This window comes from Aristolochia californica, unplaced genomic scaffold, assembly GCF_029961685.1.
Source record: "Aristolochia californica isolate CCGP_79_NKW_82.1479 unplaced genomic scaffold, dmAriCali1.0.hap1 SCAF_7, whole genome shotgun sequence".
Classification (NCBI taxonomy): Eukaryota; Viridiplantae; Streptophyta; class Magnoliopsida; order Piperales; family Aristolochiaceae; genus Aristolochia; species Aristolochia californica.
In genome coordinates, this window is record NW_027182268.1 from 6,587,764 (window position 1) to 6,611,242 (window position 23,479).

At 37.4% G+C, this 23,479-nt stretch overlaps 3 protein-coding genes across 3 annotated transcripts; all 3 read left to right on the top strand.

Annotated features, from left to right (window-relative positions):
* The first annotated feature begins 5,613 nt into the window (after positions 1-5,613).
* On the top strand, positions 5,614-8,919 carry LOC137936293 (probable beta-D-xylosidase 7). The gene is made up of 6 exons (XM_068780879.1): positions 5,614-6,058; positions 6,505-6,807; positions 6,903-7,072; positions 7,161-7,258; positions 7,372-8,136; positions 8,225-8,919. The coding sequence occupies exons 1-6, from the start codon at positions 5,651-5,653 to the stop codon at positions 8,806-8,808; spliced, it is 2,328 nt and encodes a 775-aa protein (XP_068636980.1). The 5' UTR covers positions 5,614-5,650; the 3' UTR covers positions 8,809-8,919.
* Positions 8,920-17,072: 8,153 nt separating this feature from the next.
* Positions 17,073-17,624, top strand: LOC137937190 (receptor-like protein 44). Its single transcript, XM_068782283.1, has one exon. It carries the CDS (start codon positions 17,073-17,075, stop codon positions 17,622-17,624), a length of 552 nt encoding a protein of 183 aa, XP_068638384.1.
* Positions 17,625-18,449: 825 nt separating this feature from the next.
* Positions 18,450-22,112, top strand: LOC137935977 (probable beta-D-xylosidase 7). Its single transcript, XM_068780441.1, has 6 exons — positions 18,450-19,115; positions 19,538-19,846; positions 20,026-20,195; positions 20,338-20,435; positions 20,549-21,316; positions 21,400-22,112. The coding sequence occupies exons 1-6, from the start codon at positions 18,663-18,665 to the stop codon at positions 21,990-21,992; spliced, it is 2,391 nt and encodes a 796-aa protein (XP_068636542.1). The 5' UTR covers positions 18,450-18,662; the 3' UTR covers positions 21,993-22,112.
* The last annotated feature ends 1,367 nt before the right edge of the window (positions 22,113-23,479 follow it).

A 23,479-nucleotide genomic window follows, 5' to 3' on the forward strand; every position in this document is an offset into this window, starting at 1 on the left:
AAAAAAAAAATTACGCTGGTAATAGCAAAAGTGCGCTGGTAATAGCGTAAAATGGTTTTAAATCTGGAAGCAATGAGTTTCCTTAACTTTGATGATGAATTATTTGAAAGAAGTTGCAAGTCCAGACTGAAATTGGTATATTTCTTCTGTGAGATTGTTAAACAACAGGCTTACTCTACTATTTTCTCTTAATTGTGATGTGACCAGGATTTTATTGTTACTTGTTGCCTCTTTGTTCTGTTGAAGTAATAGTTTATGGGTCACATTGGTTCAAGTGGAGTAACAATGAGTGTATTTGGATTGATAATAGGCTATATTTTACACAGGTTTTCAAATTTTGCAAGATCTCATATGATTTTCAGATATTTTACTATACTAAGTGTTAGTCATATGCTAATGAGGAGTAAATGTTCTTCATTTTTTCTTTTTATATTATTGATTTAGATGAATTTTGTGGGTAAATTCCATGCAAACCCTCACGAGACATAACTCGTCTACTACTGCAGAGTAGGGGTTTAACGGTTTGTTGCATGCGCTAAATGCAATCGTGCTCCCTACGAAAGTGGCATTTTGTTTTCCTAGGCTTAATTTTGGTTCGATTGTTGTTTTGCTAGGGACTAGCAAAGATTTAGGTTTGGGGGTGTGATAGATGCTATATTCTGACATAAGAACTAAGTTAATTATAATAGAATAACCTTTATAATTGTGTTATAGGTGGTTATTTATCGGTTTTCAAATGAAATGAGCATTTATTGAATTTGGCATTAATCACTGTCGATATTGCATATTTTTCTCTCCTGAATTATATTTCATTGTTTTTAAGGTTTATTTCTTCCTGAAATGCTTTTTATAGATTTAATTATGAAATTTCAGGAGAATTATGGTGGATAAGGAGATATTTACCAAAATACCCTTAGTGAAATGGAGATGATTTTTAGGTCAAATCGTTTTAAAATAAACAAGATGGTATTTAAAGCAAAAGGGGGGCGTCGAAAGGGGGCCCGAGAGGGGGGACCCGAGAGGGAAAACCCGAGAGGGGAAGGAGCGTGAAAGGAAAAGAGAAAGAGAGTATCGAAAAACAGAGGAGCACCGTCGACCGAAACAGGGGAGGATCCGAGAGGAGTTCCCCACCGCCGTTCGCGGCCATCCAGCAACCGAGAACAACCCCGAGGAGAGCTCGAGAGAGTCTCCGTCGAGGTGATTTCGACAATGCTATTTTTTGCTCGCCAGGCCGGGAGGGGATCCGAGAGGGCTTCTCCGGTGCCACTTCTTCTTTCCGACCATCCTCCGGCGTCGGTTACGTATTTCCGACCAGTCCCGGAGCTATTCCGACTCCAATTGAGACTCGAGAGAGCCGGTTGGAGAACGTCAGCTCTGTTTCGTTCTTCGCCGGACGTTAACTCCGTCCGTCGGCTTCTAACCGTCGTCGCCGGCGTCGTCTCTACCTCCGGCCACTCACTATTGCTACCCGACGCCACCAATTTCCGGAAATCGCAGCACTCGTGAGAACGAGTTGTTGCCCGAGCGAGAGGAGGAAGAAGGGGAGTAATTCGTCATTATTGAATTTAATTTTTTATATGGTTTGAACTTAGGTTTTGAATGTTAATTGAATCTGATTTGATAATTAAGGTTTATTTAAGATTTGTTTTCTTGATATTTGATTAAATTAGTTAATTAGGGTAAGATTATAATTGAGGTTGGATTTTGGTATTTTAATCCGATTTCTGTCTTTAACTCTAGGCGCCCGAGAGGGGCTAGACGCAAGGATTGAGAATTCGGATTCGTGGTTACGTGGCGCTCGAGAGAGGCACGAATCACGGTAAAATCCAAAGTTGATAATTTTAGCATCATCACAATAGTAATTAATTATCTGCATTCTATTGTAATCCGATCTTTGTCATTAACTCTAGGCGCCCGAGAGGGGCTAGACGCAAGGATTGAGAATCCGGATTCGTGATTACGTGGCGCTCGAGAGAGGCACGAATCACGGTAAAATCCAGAGTTGACGTTTCCTGTTGTGCAAGTAGTTAATTAAATTATTGCTTGATAATTTAGGATATAATTAGTGTTTAGTTCATATTAATTCATCATATTTGGTTAGGCTAGTTGACTGAATAATACACGAAATTCAATCCTCCCTGTGGATATGACCCTCGTTTACTGCTAGATTACATGAACGATTCGTACGCTTGCGAGGTATAAAAGTCGATGTAACTAAAATTCTACGTCAATAAGATCAAGCAACAACCTACAATTGAAACCACAATAAATACAAAATATAATTTCCTAGATTTACCCACACCTATCAAATTCTTCTTCATGCAATGTTGAATTTTCAAGGTAGAAGGAGCACCTCTAGACACATATTTGGGAAGCATGAAACTTATTTCTGTCAACAATGCAATGGTTACTAGAAGGAAGTAAGAAAGGCCCAAATTAAGTAACATTCTTTACAACAAGCAGAGGTAATTTTCACATTAGTTTCTATTCAGCTTCAGGCTATTGACCAACTCTTATTTTTTGTTTTTTGACAATGCAGAAATTTTGAAGAAGAAGAAAAAGAATAGTGATGGTCTTTAGGGTAGAGCCATTGAAACATTGCTTAGAAGAAGGTCCAACAAACATTTTCTCTGATTCCTCGGCAGATTTATCAAACTCGCATCTTTTACCCTGAAAAATTGCACGTACCATGCCTAAGAATCTCTACTTTGTCCATCTAAGCTCGATTAAAATCCGACCTTTCTTTATTTTATTTACAAAAACCCATCCCTAATTTAAAACCTTGTGAGCCGTACTTGACTCATGAGGTGAAATCAAAATCCAGGGTTTTTGCCAAAGAATGCTCATTTTTACTCACACTCATGTCTATTGTGGATAAATTTTCTATTCCTCTCTCTGTCCATGGCTTTTAGGGTTAGGGTTTGGCTGCATAATGCAGCAAAAAGTTTGTAAAGAGGATGAGAGGACCCCTTGTTGCTTATAATGTCTCCCTTTGTAATGGGACCTATGCCTGAAATAATTTCATGGATCCAATTAAGGAGGTATCAATAACTCTTCATAAAACACACCAATGATGTCTGACAAACCATTTCAAGGGAGAAAATTCATGAGTTTCATAAAAAAAAATAAAAAATCTCATTGTCAATAGTAAAATTTTAAAAGTGAAAAGATACCAGAGAGAGTGATGAGAGGGAGAGAGAGGAGAGATAGATATGGGAATTTTGGAATTTGGAACTGGGCAGTGTCTGTCTGTGTTCCATGATTTTGTGTCCTCTTCTCCACCGTGACTCGTCTCAATTTTTCTCCAGAATCGAATGACATTTTTTTCCAGAATCGAATGACAGTAAAGCTGCAAAATGCTCCATCATTCAACCTTTTCCCATGCCTTCATTCCCTTCCTGACTACACTTTTCACGATTCGGATCTTGATACGATCGATTCCCTGCTGCCTGTTCTTAGTATAATTCTTTAAATGCAACCCAGCACCGTGTCTTCTCCATCCTTCCACTTAACAATCCTTGAGCTTGATCATTTTCTTCTAGTACTGAAAGAGGAACAACGAAAGCAACAGAAACGTCTGCTCCAAAACTGTAACGGGGAGAGGAGAAAATCAACTATTATAAACACTATTAGATTGGTGATTCTCTCAAGGTTTTCCCAGAAAAAAAAACAAAGCTGAATAAATTCCCATTACCCTTCTCCCAATGCTTACCCAACACATACAAACAAATCAACATCTTCTTCTTTATTAAGTGGAGTCCACTGTCTCTGCAACTTTATTGCTCGATTATGATGCATGTGCAGCCGACTCCATTAACGCATCTGGTTCCTGAATTTAAATGGAACAGACGACTCAACTTTCATGCATTCTTAAACAGTTCCTCAGTATTGGTTTCCTTGCACTAGCCGAGAGTAGTGCATTTCAGTTCTAGACGTGGCTAACATGTAACTACCAGGTCTGTTTGTAACTCTTAGAAAAGAAAATAAATAAATAAATAAGAATTTGATTATTATTATTTCTAAAAATACTTAGTAAAAATAAGATAATGATCAATTTTTTTCACTAACTATATTTAGGAATAATAATAATCAAATTTTTTTTTTTTTTTTTTTTTTCATAGGGTTCCAAAGAGAGCCTAAGAGAAGACCCGATCCATTCAAATAGGTGTTAAAGTATGGGTTGGGGTTAACCCATTAAAAATATTAAATATTAAATATAAAAAATATATTTAAATACTTTTATTAATAAATAAAGTATTTTAAGTAGTAAAAAAACGAAGGACAAAGTTTCTAGTCCATTTTAAATATATCGAACTAGAAATAGGTTAGGTTCATATCATAACACAAGTAGTTATAAGGAGGCTCTACATTTCTTCCTTTTGTAGTTGATATGACATTAGCACTATTAACAAAAACATGTTTTTCTTCTCATAGGGAGAATGTCATGAGAAAAAAGAAAAAAGAAAAAAGAAAAAGTTAGAGCCCTCTCAAGGTAACCTCCCCTGTCTTTCTTCGACTCATCGAGGAATGGAAATGGTGTTCCACTAATAAAAAAATAAAGGACCAAGTTTCTAGTCCATTTTAAATATATCGAACTAGAAATGGGTCAAGTTTGGATCAAATAAATGGGTCAGATTCATATCAGGATATCGAGTCTAATCAAATTAGCAAGTAGTTATATCGAGGCTCCTCTTTCCTTCCTTTTGTAGTTAATATTAACACAACTATACTTTTCTTCTCAATAGGGAGAATGTAGATTCACATGAGAAAAAAGAAAAACTTGGAGGCCTTTTAGGGTAACCTCCCCCTGTCTAAAAGGAGGACTTTCTAGGCCACTTATGTATAATACAATTTCTAATTAAATAAAATTTATAATAACTATTTTTCTCTTGAATTTTAAAAATATTAATTATATTTAAGAATATGTGATATAGATGATTATGATTATGCATAAGAAAAAAGGAGAGATCCTTCCCCCAACACATTATCTACCCTATTCTTAGTATCAAATTGGACGAGCAAAAGGAAGAGATAAAAGGGGAGAGAGAGATGCCCAAAACATTAAGGGTTCATTCTTGATGTTGAATTGTCTTAACAAAGTGGAGATAGGAATAGATGAAGGACTCATTAGGTAGCGGAAAGCCAATTACTTAACCCAGGACCATAACATCACACCCACCTTCATGAGCCGACGTCCACGACGGCCCACTCTAGCGACACTGGCCCGACCCACCTTTTGTGACCCTACCAATAATTTTAATCCAACCTCTAGGTCGCCCCCTCCACTAAGTTTGCTCACGTCGAGATTCGAACTCACGACGTAGGCGTACCAAAATGTTAATTACCTAGCCAATACTATCCAAAAACCCTACCTATTAGGTAGCGGAAAACAAGTATTTAACCCAGGACCATAACAACTCATTTAATAAGTCTCTGAGAATAATTTACGGTTTTTTTCTTCTTCTGCAATACAGCATACAAAGGAGTGTATTCTACCATATATTTATTACTCGTTTGCTGTCTCTTTTAAGTTCGTTTCAGTACCGTTCTTCCTTTTTACTCTGTATATATTTCCTGCTCGCGCCTCTTCCTCTCAAACACTCTCATCTCCTTTTGTAAAGAGTTCGGGCGAGGGAACCGACAGAGAAAGATGGCGTTCTTCAGCCTTCGCCTTCTTCCCCTTGTCTCTGCTTTCTGTCTTGCCTTTCTCTTCGACTGCGCTTGCTCGTCCGAGCCTCCGTTTGCCTGCGATGCGTCCAACCCTTCTACTTCTTCTTATGCCTTCTGTAAGCAGTCTCTCTCCATCGAAGTCAGAGTTCAGGACCTCGTCTCTCGTCTCTCCGTCGAAGAGAAAATTGCCCAGCTTGTAAACAAAGCTCCTGCAATTCCCCGTCTCGGTATCCCGAGCTACAGCTGGTGGTCGGAGGCGTTGCACGGAATCTCTGGTGCTGGAGGCGGAGTTAACTTCGGTGGGCCGATTCATTCCGCCACCAGTTTCCCACAAGTCATTCACAGTGCTGCGTCCTTCAACCCGAATCTATGGTATCGCATTGGACAGGTAATCTGTCTTTGTCGTTAAGAGTTAATTGAAATGCTCTAACTCTGCCGACTCTCAGGCAGGACGACTGGACCAGTGGGTCTGTGTTTTTTACAGCGTCGTGAACCACAATTGCTATTCATGGAGCTTGATCTCCGTTTTCAGCCATATACATTTCATGCGTGATCCTCCTCTTTGGTAACGCTAGCATGTATTTACTTTAGTGTCCGAATTGTTCGCTGCTCGAAAAACTCGCTCGTCGAGTTGGAAACAAAGAAACCAGCCAGTGTTTGAAATTATTGGGTATCCTGTTTCCACCACGCCGAAGACTCTGCTAATTCGTTTCTCTTTTTCAGTCGAGTTATTTTATTTTCTGCTTGTTGAATACATTCTACAGCTATGAACTGAGACCCTGTACAGAGTCACGAGTTTTCTAACTTCTATATGATTCTAACTATGAATTGCAGGCAATCGGAATCGAAGCTCGAGGATTTTACAACAATGGACAAGCGGGAGGGCTCACATTCTGGGCACCAAATATCAATATCTATCGGGACCCAAGGTGGGGAAGAGGACAGGAGACTCCAGGAGAAGATCCCACACTGGTTGGCAAGTATGCAGCCAATTTCGTGAGAGGATTTCAAGGCGATCCTCTTGAAGGGGCCAAATCAGACTCTCAACCTCTCAAGGCTTCTGCTTGTTGCAAACACTTCACTGCTTATGATTTGGATAACTGGAAGGGCACCACGCGCTATGTCTTCGATGCTAAGGTTAAAAAAAAAAAAACTAAACTTGTTCATTCGAGCTCTTTCAAGTTTGAAATGCCCTGTTTTGTTTGCTCAGAAACTGATTTCTCTTCTTCCAGGTTACTCAGCAGGATTTGGCTGATACATATCAGCCTCCTTTCAGAAGCTGTGTTGAACAAGGTCGAGCTAGTGGAATCATGTGTTCTTACAACAGCGTCAATGGGGTTCCACCTTGTGCTGATTTCAATCTGCTATCGAAAACTGCTAGACAAGATTGGGGATTTTATGGGTAAGATCAAATGGCATTTGGTTCCTGTATTGGATAATTTAAAGAACATAATCTGGTTTAATATCTTTGCATAAAATGATCTTATCAGTTATGTTGTCTCCGATTGTGACGCCGTTTCTATCATCTACGGTGCCCATCACTACGCCAAATCACCAGAAGACGCAGCTGCTTTTGTTCTCAAAGCGGGTAAGTCGGTATAAAATTTTACAGTTACGATTTGGTACTCTGAGCTCATAATGTCTAGCTAGCATTTGCTTTATCTTTTCGTTCATTGATCAAACAGAAGTAATTGTTTCCAGGGCTGGATGTCAACTGCGGTTCCTTCTTGCAAGAATACACAAAATCGGCACTCGGGCAGCAAAAATTGTCCCAATATGATATAGACAGAGCACTTCGCAATCTCTTCTCCATTAGAATGAGGCTTGGGCTGTTCAATGGCAACCCCAAGAATCAGCCTTTTGGGGACATTGGAGCCAACCAAGTGTGCTCCCAGGAGCACCAAAACTTAGCTTTCGAAGCTGCTCGAGATGGGATAGTCTTGTTAAAGAACTCTGCAAGACTCCTCCCTCTGTCCAAAACTTCACCTGGTTCTGTTGCCGTTATCGGACCAAACGCAGACGACGTAACAGCACTGTTGGGGGACTATGCCGGTGAACCATGTAAACGAATTTCCGCTCTCCAGGCATTGCGGAATTATGTGAAGGACATTCGGTATGTCCCTGGCTGCGAGCAAGTGTCTTGCTCACCAGTTGGGATTAGCGAACCTGTAGCAGCTGCAAAAGCTGTAGATCATGTCATTTTGATCATGGGTCTTGACATCACACAAGAGAAAGAAGAACTGGATCGAGTGGATTTGGTTCTTCCAGGCTATCAGAACTCTTTGATAACCACTGTTGCAAAAGCTGCCAAGAACCCGGTCATTCTGGTGGTGGTGTCTGGAGGCCCTGTTGACATTACCTTTGCAAAGAATCATCCGAAGATTGGAGCTATCTTGTGGGCTGGTTATCCTGGTGAAGCTGGTGGACTTGCAATTGCAGATGTTATCTTCGGCAACCATAATCCAGGTGAGTTGTCTAAAGATCTAAACCAGATAATCTCTGCATTCGAAAGATATCAATGAGTTGAAGATTACTGTGACTTTCTTATGAGCAGGAGGAAGATTACCTGTGACTTGGTACCCCCAGTCATTCACCCAAGTACCCATGACAGATATGAGGATGAGGGCAGCTCCTGGCTACCCTGGACGCACCTACCGTTTCTACAATGGCAGAGCAGTGTTCTCGTTTGGCTATGGCCAGAGCTACTCATCACACTCTTACGAGTTTGTTTCTGTTTCTCGAAAACAGCTTTTTCTGAATCAGTCAAGCGCTATCCAGGCAAAGAGGGTCTCAAACTCAGCGGCCATTTACGATACTGCTTTGCTGGGGGCAGATATGTGTCGGAATCTCGAGTTCTCAGCAGTTGTCCGAGTTCAGAATCTGGGGGAAATGGGTGGTAAACATTCTGTGCTGCTTTTTGTTCGTGGAGCTGAGAGTAAACCAGGGGCTCCCATCAAAGAGTTGGTTGGATTTGAAAATGTGAATTTGGAATCAGGAGGAAGCACGGAAGTGGAGTTTCTGGTGAAGCCCTGTGACCATCTTAGTAGAAGTGAAGAAGATGGAGCGAGGGTGATGGAAGGCGGCTCCCATCATCTTCTTGTGGGTGATTCACAATATCAAGTCACTGTAATGGGGTGATGAGACTGGGAAAGAACTCGATCGAAATGCAAATTTTAGCCTATTTTAATGCTTCTAAGATCAAAAGATTTATCATATTGGCTTACAATGGCAGTGCAACATCAGCAGCAGTACCACCAAGAAGTGCTCCGTTCTCCTACTCTCAAACTATTCACCCACCTTTGGCTCACGAGGCATTGAAACAACTTATTTATGAAAACAACAAAGATCTCAAGTTATTTATAAAATTACCGAACTTTAACCGGTCCACTGTATATGTGGACAATCAAAGGCGACACGTAAGCTTTGACTGCTTAGGCGTTACCCCGTTATCAGAGCGATACCGTAGATGAACACAGAGGCAGCCACGTCATTAGATGATATAATTTTGAATAAATTTTAAAAAAATTAAAAAATCAAATACACTTTTTATTACCTTATATCTAAAATAAAAAATTATTACATTTTTAATAAATAATTAAAAAAATAACTCTTACTTATTTAACACCATTTAATATCAATTAAAATATTTATTAATTAAAAAAATTATCGATTTATCAACAGAATCTTTCACATTACCTATATATATAATTTTAATATATAAAATAATAAAATCATAGAATTAAAAAAAACTTGTTTTTATCAAGCTAAAAAGTTGTACTCTAGTAGGAAATGATGTGCCATGTCTTACTTATTTTTGAACAAATGGAACTGATTGTCCTTGAAATCCCTCTACTTTAGTTACTATTTGTTGGAATAGTCCTATAAATTAAATCATTTTTCTCTGGCAACAAGATATTTTAGTGTTTTATTTACAAAATCAATGCAAAGAACAATCTTTAAAACCATTGGTGGAGCCAAAAAGTTTCGAAATTCGGGGGAGGGAGATGATAAAATGAAACTAATTTGCAAAAGGATATAATCCTTTTATATTTACTACTAAATACAAAAAGGATTGTGAAAAAAAGTCTTAAGGTTTTTTGTAAACGAGTCAACCTCGATGATTCTTCATATTTCAAAATTGATGCACTATCAATAACCTCACGGGCCATTTATGTTGAGCTCGATATCTTGCTAAAATGATTGTTTTTTTTTTGATGTTGTTCTCTAAGGTTGTGTTTGGAACACAAAAAATAGAGCGAACAGAAAAGAAAAGAAAACAAGTTTCTTTCCTCTTGTTGGATACCTATGGAAAATGAGAGGGAAATATGGTTTCTCTTGTTTGGGTTATATGTGAAAAAAAAATGAAAATGAAAATAGTAATATTTTAATTTTTTTATGATTAAAAATTTCTCACATGTTTCTTTTTATTTTATTTTCTCACCAAATTCTATTATTTTTTTAGAGATAAACTATTAACTATTTCTCCCTTATTTTCTTTTTATCTAGATGATTCTCTTTTGCCAAACAATAGAAAATAATTTTCTCTCTCATTTTTTTCTTTTCCGTAGGTTTCAAATAGGCCCTAAAGTTGTGCTTGGAACTAGGGGTGACATCGAGCCGAGCCGAGCCCGAACCTACCTATGTTCGAGCCGAGCTTGATTTAAATATTTTGACCCGAGCCCGTCTCAAGCCTAAAATTGTTATCGAGCTCGAGCCCAAAAATTTTAACCGAGCTCGAGCCGAGCTTAGAGCCGAACTCGAGCCTCAACATACATTTAAAAATTTTCAAAAAATATTTATCAAATAAATTATATATAAAATTATACATACATTTTACATAAAATTGGACATGACCTCTACATAAAATTAGGCATAACCTATATGTATAATACATGTATAAGATTGAGGTATAACCTCTTCTTAAAATTGAGTATAATCTATGTATATAATACCAGTATAAAATTTGGCATGACCTCTACTTAAAATTGGGCATAATCAATATACATAATACCTGCATAAACACTCCATAAACACTCCATAAATACTCCATAAACACTCCATAAACACTCCATAAACACTCCATAAATACTCCATAAACACTCCATAAACTCTCCATAAAATTATCTATACATTCCATAAATACTCCATAAAATAGTCTAAACACTTCATACACTGCATAATATTATGAATAAACTTCATAAAATAATCAAATACAACAAAATTAAATGAAATATCACTATCAATTTACAATCACCCAAATAAAAACTATAAATCCATTATAAAATTACAAACTATAATTGTTTCTCTTAATGCTAGAAAATAATATACGTCCCTGCATGAGCAAAATCTCCACCTACGACAAAAACAAAAAAAATAAAATTAGTTATTGTCAGATAAAAAAATACTCTTCCACTACTAGTTACTTAATGTTGTTAAAAATATTAAAATTACCATGATGAGAGAAACATGAAAAATCATGTAGCTAGTAGCATTATCTCTACACTCTTCTTCTCAGGCTGTAATCATAAAACAAAATTTTAATAAATAAAACTAAAAAATATACTAAAAAATATCATAATAAAGAATTGATCAAAGAAATTCACCTTTTGATTTTTCTTTACACCGTGAAGAACCTGAATCCAATCACTGCCACAAATCAAAGCTTGAACTGTACTTGGTGCCAAGGAAGAACGATATGAGTCTATTACTCTACCACCAGCACTAAATGTAGACTTTGAAGCTATTGTGGATATGGGAATTACAAGGATGTCTGCTGCTATCTTAGATAATACCCAAAATTTCATATGATTCACTTTCCACCATTCTAAAACATCAAAATCATATTGTGAAGTTTCCTCACAACTATATACACCTTCTTCAAGATAAATTTCCAATTTTGACCTTGGTGAATTAACTACATCCTTTTGTTTCATATAACTCATTAACTTTGACCAACTGAACTTGATGAAGGCCTACGACTTATGGAAACACCCATAGAGCTACTAGTACTTGAAACAATCTCTTCATTTCTAATATCCACATTATATAAGGATACATATTCATTGTAGATCTCATATAAGGTGCGTCGAACTAAATTTATATTCATTGTAGTTTCGTCCTTAGAATATATCACTGGAAAACACATTTCGATCAACTTTAATTTGACCCTTGGATCCAAAACTGAAGCAACAACCATCAATAAATTGCATTCACCCCAATACTTCTCAAATTTCTCTTTCATTCTACTAACCATTGTCCTAATGAAAATCGAGAACTTCTTTTACCCTATATACCTCACTAAGGTACAAATTTGAGGTAGGGTAGTTACTCCCAGAAATTATATTAGTAACTGCATTAAAAACTTCTAAAATCTCACACACCATGTCAACCTTTTCCCATTCATCAAAACATGGCAAACAATCATATGTTGGTTCTCTAACTTTAAATCTAGAGAATGCATCTTTGAATTTTAATGCAGAAGACAACATGTCATAAGTGGAGTTCCAACGAGTTGGACAATCAATAACCAACCTCTTTTCACAAGTTCTAATTGTTGTACAATTTCAGAAAAAGTGCGAAGTCTAGCCTCAGACAGATTTATGAATTTGACACTTTCACGCACATTATCAATGATATCTTTAATCTGAACAAGACCATATTGGACTAATAAGTTCAAAATATGAGCACAACAACGCACATGAAACAACTTTCCACCACACACCAAAATTTTTTTCCTTGAAAAATCTTGTTTCAAAACTCTGATACAAACATCATTATATGCAGCATTATCAACTGAAATACTAAAAACTTTATTTTTGATCTCCCACTCTTTCAAACACTTGTAAATAGCATCTGCTATATCAACGCCACGATGAGGAGGAGGAACATAGACTCGTTTTTGTAGCTTCTAATTACTGTCAATAAAATGCCCAGTAATAACCATGTATTCAATTTTTTGATTTTGAGACTTCCAAAGATCCGTGGTAAGACTAATCTTGTTAATCTCTTTTAACAAAATTTTCAATTTCTTTTTCTCTGCCTCATACACTCCTTCTTAATAGTCTTACGGGATATTTTCTCATAATTCATATTTGCCAATTTCATTACAAAATTAAATCCCTCCTCGTCTACTGTCATGAATGGATGCTCATGCATAAGAATCCAATGAGCAATGAGTACTCTTATTTTAGCTTGATCATATTTTCCTCCAAAATCCATAAAAGGAAGTCCAGATGAACTCTGATCAACATTAGACCCCACTCCCACTGGTTGAAAGTTTAAGGTTTTTTGTTTTCTCATTGCCATTTTTCTACTAGTGCAACGTTTCAAATGTCAACTCATATGTGTGGTCACTCCACTACTAATAACACTCAAATTGATTTTACAATGAACACACTGAGCCTTTTTTGTACCATTAAGTGATACTTCTTTGAATTCCAACTACACATGAGACTTTTTTTGTCTTTTTGAAGTATGAGTAGAATCACCTTCATCCTCATTTATGGTAATTTCATCTGGGTCCACTTCTATGACAGAGGGTAGTGACTCTGGTGGAGTTGAGTCACTATTTATAGTCACACTAGAACTAGTGTTAATTATTGATGTTAATTGAGGAGGTGTTGACATTCTTAATTCTACAAAAAAACAAAATTACAAATTAAAAACATAAAGAAAAGAAAGTTATCCAAACAACAAAGATCCTACACATAATTTAAGATACTTGTTTGTTCTTAGAGGAAGGTACGTGACATTGTGACAATCGAGAACGACCCTTGTCTTTCAATGCAGCGGGGTCTCTTTGAGCCAGTAGCCCTGCACCCAATAGTTTCCAATCCAATATACCGATCCTTTTTTTATATATAAATTTAAAAACTTCTAAGAGAAGGAAATAAGCACACCAACATTCTCTTCTAATATTCTGATGAAATTCAACCACAATACCAAGAAATTAATGATAAAAATGAAAAAAAAAACCAACACTTACAGAACCCGAAAATGTGTTCGTCGTTCAGGGATATCTCCAAAAGCCTTTCCAAGAATGAAGGAGCACTGCTGAAACAAAGCAGAGTTAGAAATTTTATAGGGTTAGGTCGGCGACAAAAAAAAAAAAAACATTAAATAAAAATCTTACCTCCCGTCGGACCGTCGCTTTCGTCTCGTCAACGATGAAGAACTTCAGATGAAGAAATCGAAGAGGAAGGATAAAAATTGATTGTAAAAAAGAGAGATAATTTACATCCGTCTATATCTAACGTATCAATTCAACGAAATATGAACATTTGACAAGGTTTAGGCATCATATATCATCCAATGAGTAAATTTAAGACATCAAAGGTTCACACACAAGATCTCAATTTCCAAAAGATAGAAAAGGAACTATCAAATCACTTTTGCTAATACATCAAGCCATATAACATTTTAGATCAGCAGCAGATATAAGTTCAATGAGAATTAAGAAAGAAGGACAAAAACTAACTTTTTTTATTCTTTTTTATAATAAAGAGAAGTTGGATGCAATTAAGAAAGCTCCTGATTCCATTAACTATAATAGAGTATTATTGAACAGAATATGTTATCAACACTCAAAATCATGAAATAAAATTCCATTGCTAAAATATATCAAATAACAATTTGAATACCATTGTTGTTTATTGCTGAAATGTATGATAAACGTACAAAATTTTATAAGAGGTCAGACACCTAAAAATAAGAAGGCAAAAAAGAAACAAGATCCCACAACATAAAAATATTTGAAAGTCTAGAATAATAACTTCATTTATAAAGAACAATGGAGTTTGAGTAAAAAAATCATTGACAACCAACTATTTTCCAAACATTATAGCACTTGAGCTTAGTAAGTCATTCTGAGATATACAAAAACATAACAAATGACAAGGTGGGGGATTTTTCTCCCCCACCCTTCCTTTCCTTCTTGAATGTCATAGCTCAGTATGAAGTTTCCTGACTCTCAGCCAGCTAGAATGCAATTGATGGTACACTCAAGCAAAAAATTAAGAGAATAAAATAGGTCAACCTTATACAATCTGTATAAAATGATCTTCTTACCTTCTACCCTTAAATCAAGAACTCACCATTTCAAAAAATCAAATAGTATCAACACTCAAAATCATGAAATAAAATTCATACCAGTTTTCTTCCAATGATTTCTTCCCGAGTGTACTTTGAACTGTCAACTGCAAATATCTGAAAAAAAAAAAAAAAACAGAGCTGAGAAAAAGAACATTTGCTTACAGAAACAAAGTGTTTGCCGTTCGGATATCCAAAAAGACTTTCCAAGAATGAAGGAGCACTGCTGAGAAACGAAGCGAGAGTTAGAGATTTTTTAGGTTAGGTTGGCGACGAAAAAAAATAGACAGATTAAATAAAAATCTTACCTCCTTCCGTCGGACCGTCGATTTCGTCTCGTCTGCGAGGAAAAACTTTGGATGACGAAATCGAAGAGGAAGAAGAGAAAGAAATCGCAGAGGAAGAAGAGACAGAAATCGCAGAGGAAGAAATCGAGGAATCGAAGAGGGAGAGAGAGAACGAGGGATTTGAATACCAAATCCCCCATTTCCCCTGAATACCTGCCGGCGGACAGCGATTTCCGCAAGAAATCATGCTGAAACGGCATGGAAATGGCAGAGTGAGGTATGAGTTTCATAGGCAAAACGAAGAGAGGTTTCTCGAAAAGAAGAGAGGTCTCCCGATCCCCGAATCGCTCGTTATATTAACGAGTCGGCTCGTGAGCCGACAAGCTGAACTGGGCTCTGCTCGAGCTTGACTCGTTAATGTAAACGAGCCCATCCCTGAGTTCGAGCTCGGCTCGATCTCGAAATATAACGTTTCGAACCGAGCCAAACTCGAGCGGCTCGCGAGCCGGCTCTGTTTGAAGCCACCCTTACTTGGAACCCATAAATTGGAGAGAAAAGAAAAGGAAGAGAAAAAAAAAAAGAATTAGGTTTTTTTTATCTTGTTTTGATGTCTATGAAAAGTGAGAGAAAAAATGTAACTAAATATAGTTTCTCTTGTCTGTATACACGCAGAAAATAGAAAAGAAAAGAAAGCTTGTAACTTTTTAAAATTTTGACAAGTAAATTTTTTTCTCAAGTTTCTATTTATTTTCTTTTCTCCCCAAATTCCATCATTTTATAAGTGAAAATTTGTTAACTAAGAGTGAAAGTGAGTTTCCCTCCTATTTTTTTTTTCTCTCAACGGTTCTCTGCTGCCAAACAACAAAAAATAGTTTTCATTTGTTTTCTTTTATGTGGGTTCCAAACAAGCCCTAAGAAATGAACTCATTTCCAAACATTTATGTATAAACCACAGATAAATTTAATACAAAATTTTATATCAAAATATTGACATAGTAAAGTAAAACTATATACAAATATATCACAATTATATGAAAATGTTGTGAATTATTATTAGGATTCAAATGTTCCTATTTGTTTTATCTTCAAATCAACCTATAAATATCTAAAATTTAAAATATAATAAACCACAATTTTCTTTCAAATACTTCAAAATTAATGGCTTTAAAAATATGTTCATAATATAAAAATAACATCATAAAAGTTTGTGATAAGGTCAATATTTATAATATTGGTGTAAACACTTGTTCCATAGCTGTTAAAACAAATGCTTTGAGATTTCTTGGCTAAGAGTGTGAAGTGCATTGTGTTGATGGTGAGTCTGCCCATTTGAGGATCTCATTCCCAACTCACCATACATGAGAAAGTCTCCCAGCTCGTTGTGAAAGCCTATGCCATCTCCATGGAATCGCTTATATGGAAGGTGGGGTTGAGATTGTCCTCTCTGCTGCTTCCTTCAATCCCCTCTCATAAGTTGTTTCCTTTACTGAGTTAAAGACTGTAGAAAGCTCTCATTGCAGAAACAGCTCGCTCCGTGATTAAGAAGAAATCTTTGCACCTTTTGTTATTCACCCATTATTTCATTTGTAGAAGAGATTGTACTTGCATTCAACCTTTTAAGTTATCGTCTCAAAACATTTCTTAGGAAGCTTCAGATTTCTGATAACAAAAAAAAATAATGAGAGCCCTGTTTACAGGATCTATTAGGTTCCTCATGCTCTCGCTTTTTCTGTTTAGAAAATCTCAACTCTGATATCCTGAATGCAATCTTGTATGAGCTATACTATATTTTAGAATTAAAAGAATAAAGGATTACTCAACCAGGTTTGAATTGTAAGTTACGACGAAGTAAGAATGAATCCTGTTGAATCCTGTTGAAAGTGAATTTACTCCACTAGACCACTGAATTCACTTTCACTCAACTTTGAGACTCCTCTTTTCTCTTCTCGTCTTATCATTCCTCGTCCTTGTTCCCATTCCAGTTCCACCTGTCCACCAACAAGCTTTATCAATCACTTTCACTCGACCATGAGACTCCTCTTCTCTTTCTTCTTCCCGCTCGTCTTGTCATTCCTCGTCCTTGTTACCGTTCCAGTTCCACCTATCCACCAACAAGCTTTATCAATCAGTTCCTTGTTCCCATTCCAGTTCCAGCTATCCACCAACAAGTTTTATCAATCTCTCTTTGTTCCTCTCGTCGACGCCTGGTTCCGAGCTTCGACACCTCCTCTCAGCCCTATCCCCCCTACTCTCAAGTCATTGTTAGATCTCACCATTCTCAACTTTTTCTCCAAACGTCTCACTGGCCATATCCTGCCTCAGCTCGCCTATTGCACCTACCTCAACGACATCGACCTCCACAATAATCAACTCCTTGGTCCCATTCCACAGCAAATGGGTGTGCTCGTCTGCCTATCATCTTTTAATGTTTTCAAGCCTCCGCTGGTAAAAAACAAGGGCTTGTCGGTCATGGCAATCGTGGGGATCGGATTGGGGAGTGGCCTTACGAGCTTGGTTGTGAGTTTCACAGTGGTCTATATTTGGTTAAGGGTGATGGAGCAAGGGATGGTTTCTTCTTAGCTAACAGATTTTATTAATGGATTTAAATGGAAATACTGATATTATTTTATTAATAAAATACCCTATTTATGTATTTATTATATTCATGATTTTTAATATTATTAAATTACTAATTTAAGAGTGATAATTAAGACATAAGTAAAGATTTAATCAAATACCTAGAGTAAATTAAAAAATAATTTTATTTTAAATTAATATTATTTTTTGTTATAATTAATTAAATTAATAATTTTATTTTACTTTGTTGTATTAATTTAGACTAAAATAAAATCTGTCATATTTTATTAATAAAATATCCTATTTAATTATTTATTATATTCATAACTTTGAATATTATATTATATTACTAATTTAAGAGTAATAATTTAGATATTATAAAAGTAAGAATTTGATTAAGTATCTAGACATTATTAAAATAACCATGTTTGTTTAAGTATATTATTATTTTTATTTAATTAAATTAATATTTACTTTAAATTTTGAAATTATTTACCTTATTTTTGTTAATTAAAAAATTAAATAAAAATTATCCCAATAAAATTAAATCTATCATAATATTTTATTAATAAACTCATTCTCCACTTTCCATTGGCACATCAAAACAGTAATTCACTGACCCTTTTACTTTTACTTTTATTTTTTCGTTTCACTTTCTCTTTAAAAATACACACAAAGTCACAAACCCTCCCAAAAAAATATGATTCGCTTTCACTTTTATTTTCAATTTCATTGCACTTTCGCTTTCAAGATACACACCGACTCCCCTTTATTATGTCGTTTGTTCAGAACGATGTCAGGAAATCGAACAAACATGTCCTGTAATGTTTTCCTCCGCAAGATCATTAATTTATTATGAAACGGAAGAAGAAAAAACAAGAAATCCTCCTTTTCTTGTTCATGTGTCAGGCATAAGTAAATATTTTTATCTCGGTAATCAAAGTTCTGGTCAGGAATTGGAATTTTGAAGTAGCTCCTTTTTCCAGTAGTTCTCACCTTCATCTTTGCCCTCCCATCTGAGCAAACTCTGCAGAGAGGAGCATGGACTCAGAGATGAGAGTCCATCATCATCTACCACTTCTCCTCTTCTGTTTCATGATCTTCTCCTGCTCAGCGTCTTCAACATTGCCTCCATTCGCCTGCGATGCTTCTCACCCATTAACCCATTCTTTGGGCTTCTGTGAAACGTCTCTGCCCATCAGTCACAGAGTTGGGGACCTCATTTCCCGCCTCACCATAGATGAGAAAATCTCCCAGCTCGTTGTGAAAGCTCCTGCAATTGCACGGCTAGGTATACCGAGTTATAACTGGTGGTCCGAGGCGCTTCATGGAATCGCTATTATGGAAGGTGGGGTTCAGTTCGTTGGAGATGAGATCGAATATGGGCTCTATGGTGTCCTGTTCAATGGAACTATTCGTTCAGCGACGAGCTTCCCACAAGTTATTCTCACTGCTGCTTCCTTCAATCCGCTCTTATGGTATCGCATCGGAGAGGTAAGCTGTCTCTGTGAAAGACTGTAGAATCGAAACCTTCGTTGTAGAAAGAGCTCGCTCGGTGATAGAACGAGTCTTCTGATAAAGAAGAAATCTTGCACGTTTTGTCGCTCACCCATTTTTACATACATTTAATTTTTTTTCTAATTCATATGCGGAAGAGATTGCGGTCCTAGTGCTGCACTCTGAAGCTTGTTTTCGTTTTAGGAGAACTGTTGTGCGTAGAAGCAAAAGAAAAACGAAGAAGACAAAGAAATTTTTACGGTGGTTTAGCGTGCCTACGTTCACCGGAGTGACGGCCGGAAAATCACTAATTTTAATTAGGGTTACATAATACGTATTTATATTCAACCCTATATTTGTGTAAAAAAAACACAAATACCCCTATACAAAAATTGGTTTACTCTGTTTTTGAATTGCAGGCAATCGGAACTGAAGCGCGGGGGATTTACAACACTGGACAGAGTACCGGATTAACCTTCTGGGCTCCAAATATCAATATTTTCCGGGATCCCAGATGGGGAAGAGGACAGGAGACTCCTGGGGAAGATCCTTTGGTAGCTAGCAAATATGCAGTCTCTTATGTGAGAGGAGTTCAAGGAGATTCGTTCTATGGAGAGAAGTCAACCGACGGTCCTGACCACCTCAAAGCTTCTGCTTGCTGCAAGCATTTCACTGCTTATGATTTGGATAACTGGAAGAATGTTTCACGTTTTACCTTCGACGCCAAGGTGAAAATTCTGGGCCTTCTTCTAAGGGATTATTGTTCAATGTTCAATCATGGGTTGTTCTTGTAGTTTCAGAAAGAGAGAAAGAAAAGCTGGATTTTTCTCGAGGGTCTGGTTTTGATAATGAGCAGCATACAAAGCATCGAAGTTTCATTTATTACCTGATTTCTGGTATTTCTCAGGTATCCTTGCAAGATTTGGCAGACACATATCAGCCTCCATTCAAAAGCTGTGTGGAAGAAGGCCGAGCCAGTGGAATAATGTGCTCGTACAACAAGGTCAATGGCGTCCCCACTTGTGCAGATTTTAACTTGCTTTCAAGAACTGCAAGACAAAAATGGCATTTCAATGGGTAAGACTGAAACAGAGAACCGAACTAGGACATTTTGATTCAAATTTTCAAATTTGGGGTGCCTAGGCATCGTCGATTCGTGTCAATTATTGATTAACCTCATCTTTTTATCTCTCTCTGTCGGACTTGGATGATCAACCAGATATATCGTCTCTGATTGCGACGCCGTTGCTGTCATGTACAGCCATCATCACTACTCCAAGACCCCAGAAGATGCTGTAGGATCCGCCCTTGGTGCTGGTGAGTCGGACCCTCCTGAAGCTCTTCAAACCCAGTTGCCAACTCCCAAATAAATATTTTGTCTGCTCTTTTGTTTTGTCTTTTGATTGGAAGAAAACTGAAATCGTTCTCAGGCATGGACATTGACTGCGCCACCTTTTTGCTCAAGTATACGAAATCAGCCCTTCAGCGGAAAAAACTTTCGGAGTCTGATATAGACAGAGCTCTCCGCAACCTCTTCTCTGTCCGAATGAGGCTTGGACTGTTCAATGGCAACAACAAATATCTGCTTTTTGGGAAAATTGGATCAAACCAAGTCTGCTCCAAGAAGCACCAGGATTTAGCTCTTGAGGCAGCCCGTGACGGAATAGTCCTGTTAAAGAACTCCGCCAAGCTACTTCCTCTGTCACATATCAAAACTGGGTCTCTTGCGGTAATCGGCCCAAATGCAAAAACGACAGAAACGCTACTAGGTAACTACCAAGGTCCTCCCTGTAAACGGATTTCGATTCTTCAAGCATTGCAGAGTTATGTCGAGGACACCCAGTACAGCTCTGGATGTGATGAGGTCGCTTGCAAGTCATTGGATTCAATTGACAAAGCTGTGAAGATTGCTAAAGGTACAGATTATGTGGTTCTCATAATGGGATTGGATCAGACAGAAGAAGCAGAAGGCCACGACAGATTGGACTTGATTCTTCCTGGACAGCAGCAAACTTTGATCACCCGTGTTGCCAAAGCTGCAAAGAAGCCTGTAATTTTGGTACTGCTAAGTGGTGGTCCTCTAGACATTTCTTTCGCAAAACGTGATTCGAATATCGGGAGCATCTTGTGGGCTGGTTATCCCGGCGAATCTGGTGGTCTTGCAATCGCTGATGTTATCTTCGGCCGCCACAATCCAGGTGAATTCTCTGCTTCATGCTTGCACTAAACTATCTGAGGAAAAACTAGCTATCATCTGAAAATTACTCTCGTTAATATGCAGGGGGGAGATTGCCCGTCACTTGGTATCCCCAGAAGTATACAAGAATTCCCATGACTGATATGAGGATGAGGTCAGACCCAGCATCCGACTACCCTGGACGCACTTACAGATTCTATCATGGACAAACAGTCTTCAAGTTCGGTTATGGTTTGAGCTATTCTGCCTACTCGTATGAGTTCACCTCTGTTGCTCAAAACAGTCTCTTCTTGAACCGATCAGACATCATTAAAGCAAGCAAACATTCGAATCCAAGCTCGGCCCTTTACCGAACTGAAGTGATGGGAGTCGAGTTCTGTGAAAGCCTTAAATTCTCGGCTGTTGTCGCAGTTCAAAATCATGGAGAGATGGCTGGTAGACATCCTGTACTGCTTTTTGTTCGTGCATCAGATGCCAAACCCGGGGCAGCTTCCAAGCAGTTGGTTGGATTTGAGAGCGTGCATTTGAATGTTGGAGAAAGAGCCAAAATCGAGTTTGCTGTGAAGCCATGTGACCACCTTAGCAGAACTGATGAAAGTGGATCCAAGGTGATAGAAAGCGGCTCGCATTTCCTTCTTGCGGGTGATGCTGAGTATAAAGTCAATGTAATTGGATGAAATAAAAGGAACATGAACTCAATTAGAAATCCTCTTTGGGTTATTGAATAAGCAAATCTAATCTTTCGAAGATCATGTTCTGGTCTTAAGATGAATAAAACCAGTTTTCCCGGTACAGAATCAGTTCAGAACAAAATGAAAATGAGAATCTAAAGTAATTAGTAAAACTGTCTCATTCTCGCTCCCAAAGAATCTGCATTTGTTAATGTAAAACTTAACTAGATGAGAGAATTGATGGGTTCAAGAAATTCAGTTTCAGATATTTACACTGTATACAGTGTATGGTATTTATACACAAACTCTCCATAACTTCCTCCTATACATAAGCTATTCAAAAATCAAAAACACTATCACAACGTATCAAAGTTGTTGGCTCAAAATATCAATTGCAATACCCTCTATTTTGACTGGGCATTTTTGTTCCGAAATATCAGTTGCAATCTTCTCTGTTTTGACGGGGCACGGTTGTTCCCTTGGCTGCCGATGTGTCGTTAGAAGCAGGTTCAGTTTTATCTCCAATACGCCCCCTCAACCGAATGGGCAGATCTTTAACATGAAGGTTGGTTTGCAGGAGATGAAAACGAATGGATGACAGTGGTTTAGTTAATAAATTCGTAAGCTGGTGTTTAGTGGATAAGACCAGAAGTTTTTTAGCTAAGACTTGATCCCGAACATAATGAAAATCTATTTCAATATGTTTGGTTTTGGCATGGAAGACTGGATTAGAGGACAAATAAGTAGCTCCAAAATTATCACACCATAATATTGGATTGGTCACTAAGGGAAACCGCAGATCATGAAGTATGGATTGAAGCCAATGTAACTCTGCTGCTGCTTTGGAGAGGGATTTATATTCTGATTCAGTGCTACTTCGGGCAACAGTTTGTTATTGTTTACAACTCCAACTGATAAGATTGGATCCATGAAAAATGCAGTATGCCCCAATACTACGTCGGTCATCTTTGTCGCCAGCCCAATCTGCATCACTATACTCTTGTAGAGAATGATCTGAAGTACTTTGTAAACGAAGTCCATAGCTCACCGTAGATTTGAGATACCGAAGAATTCTCTTGACAACTTGCCAATGAGTGTCTTCAGGTTGATGCATGAATTTGTTAACACGGTGGACCACAAAAGCAATATCCAGACAAGTGAAACCAAGTAATGTAATGTCCCAACTGTGCTTCGATAAAGTTGAGGGTCAGAAAAATCATGACCTTAAAACTTAGATGAACTACAAGTGGTACTCATAGGAGTTGAGCATGGCTTTACTTCATGCATGTGAACCCGTTGTAGCAGGTCGGCCACATATTTTCTTTGGGTTAAAAAAAGATCATGACCAAGGTACAAAGCCTCTACACCGAGAAAATAAGATAGAGTGCCTAAATTTTTGACAGGAAACATACCTCCAAATTGTTGAATAAATTTGTCAATCGCATTTGAAGAGGGCCTGGTGATGATGATATCATCAACGTATATAAGAATGA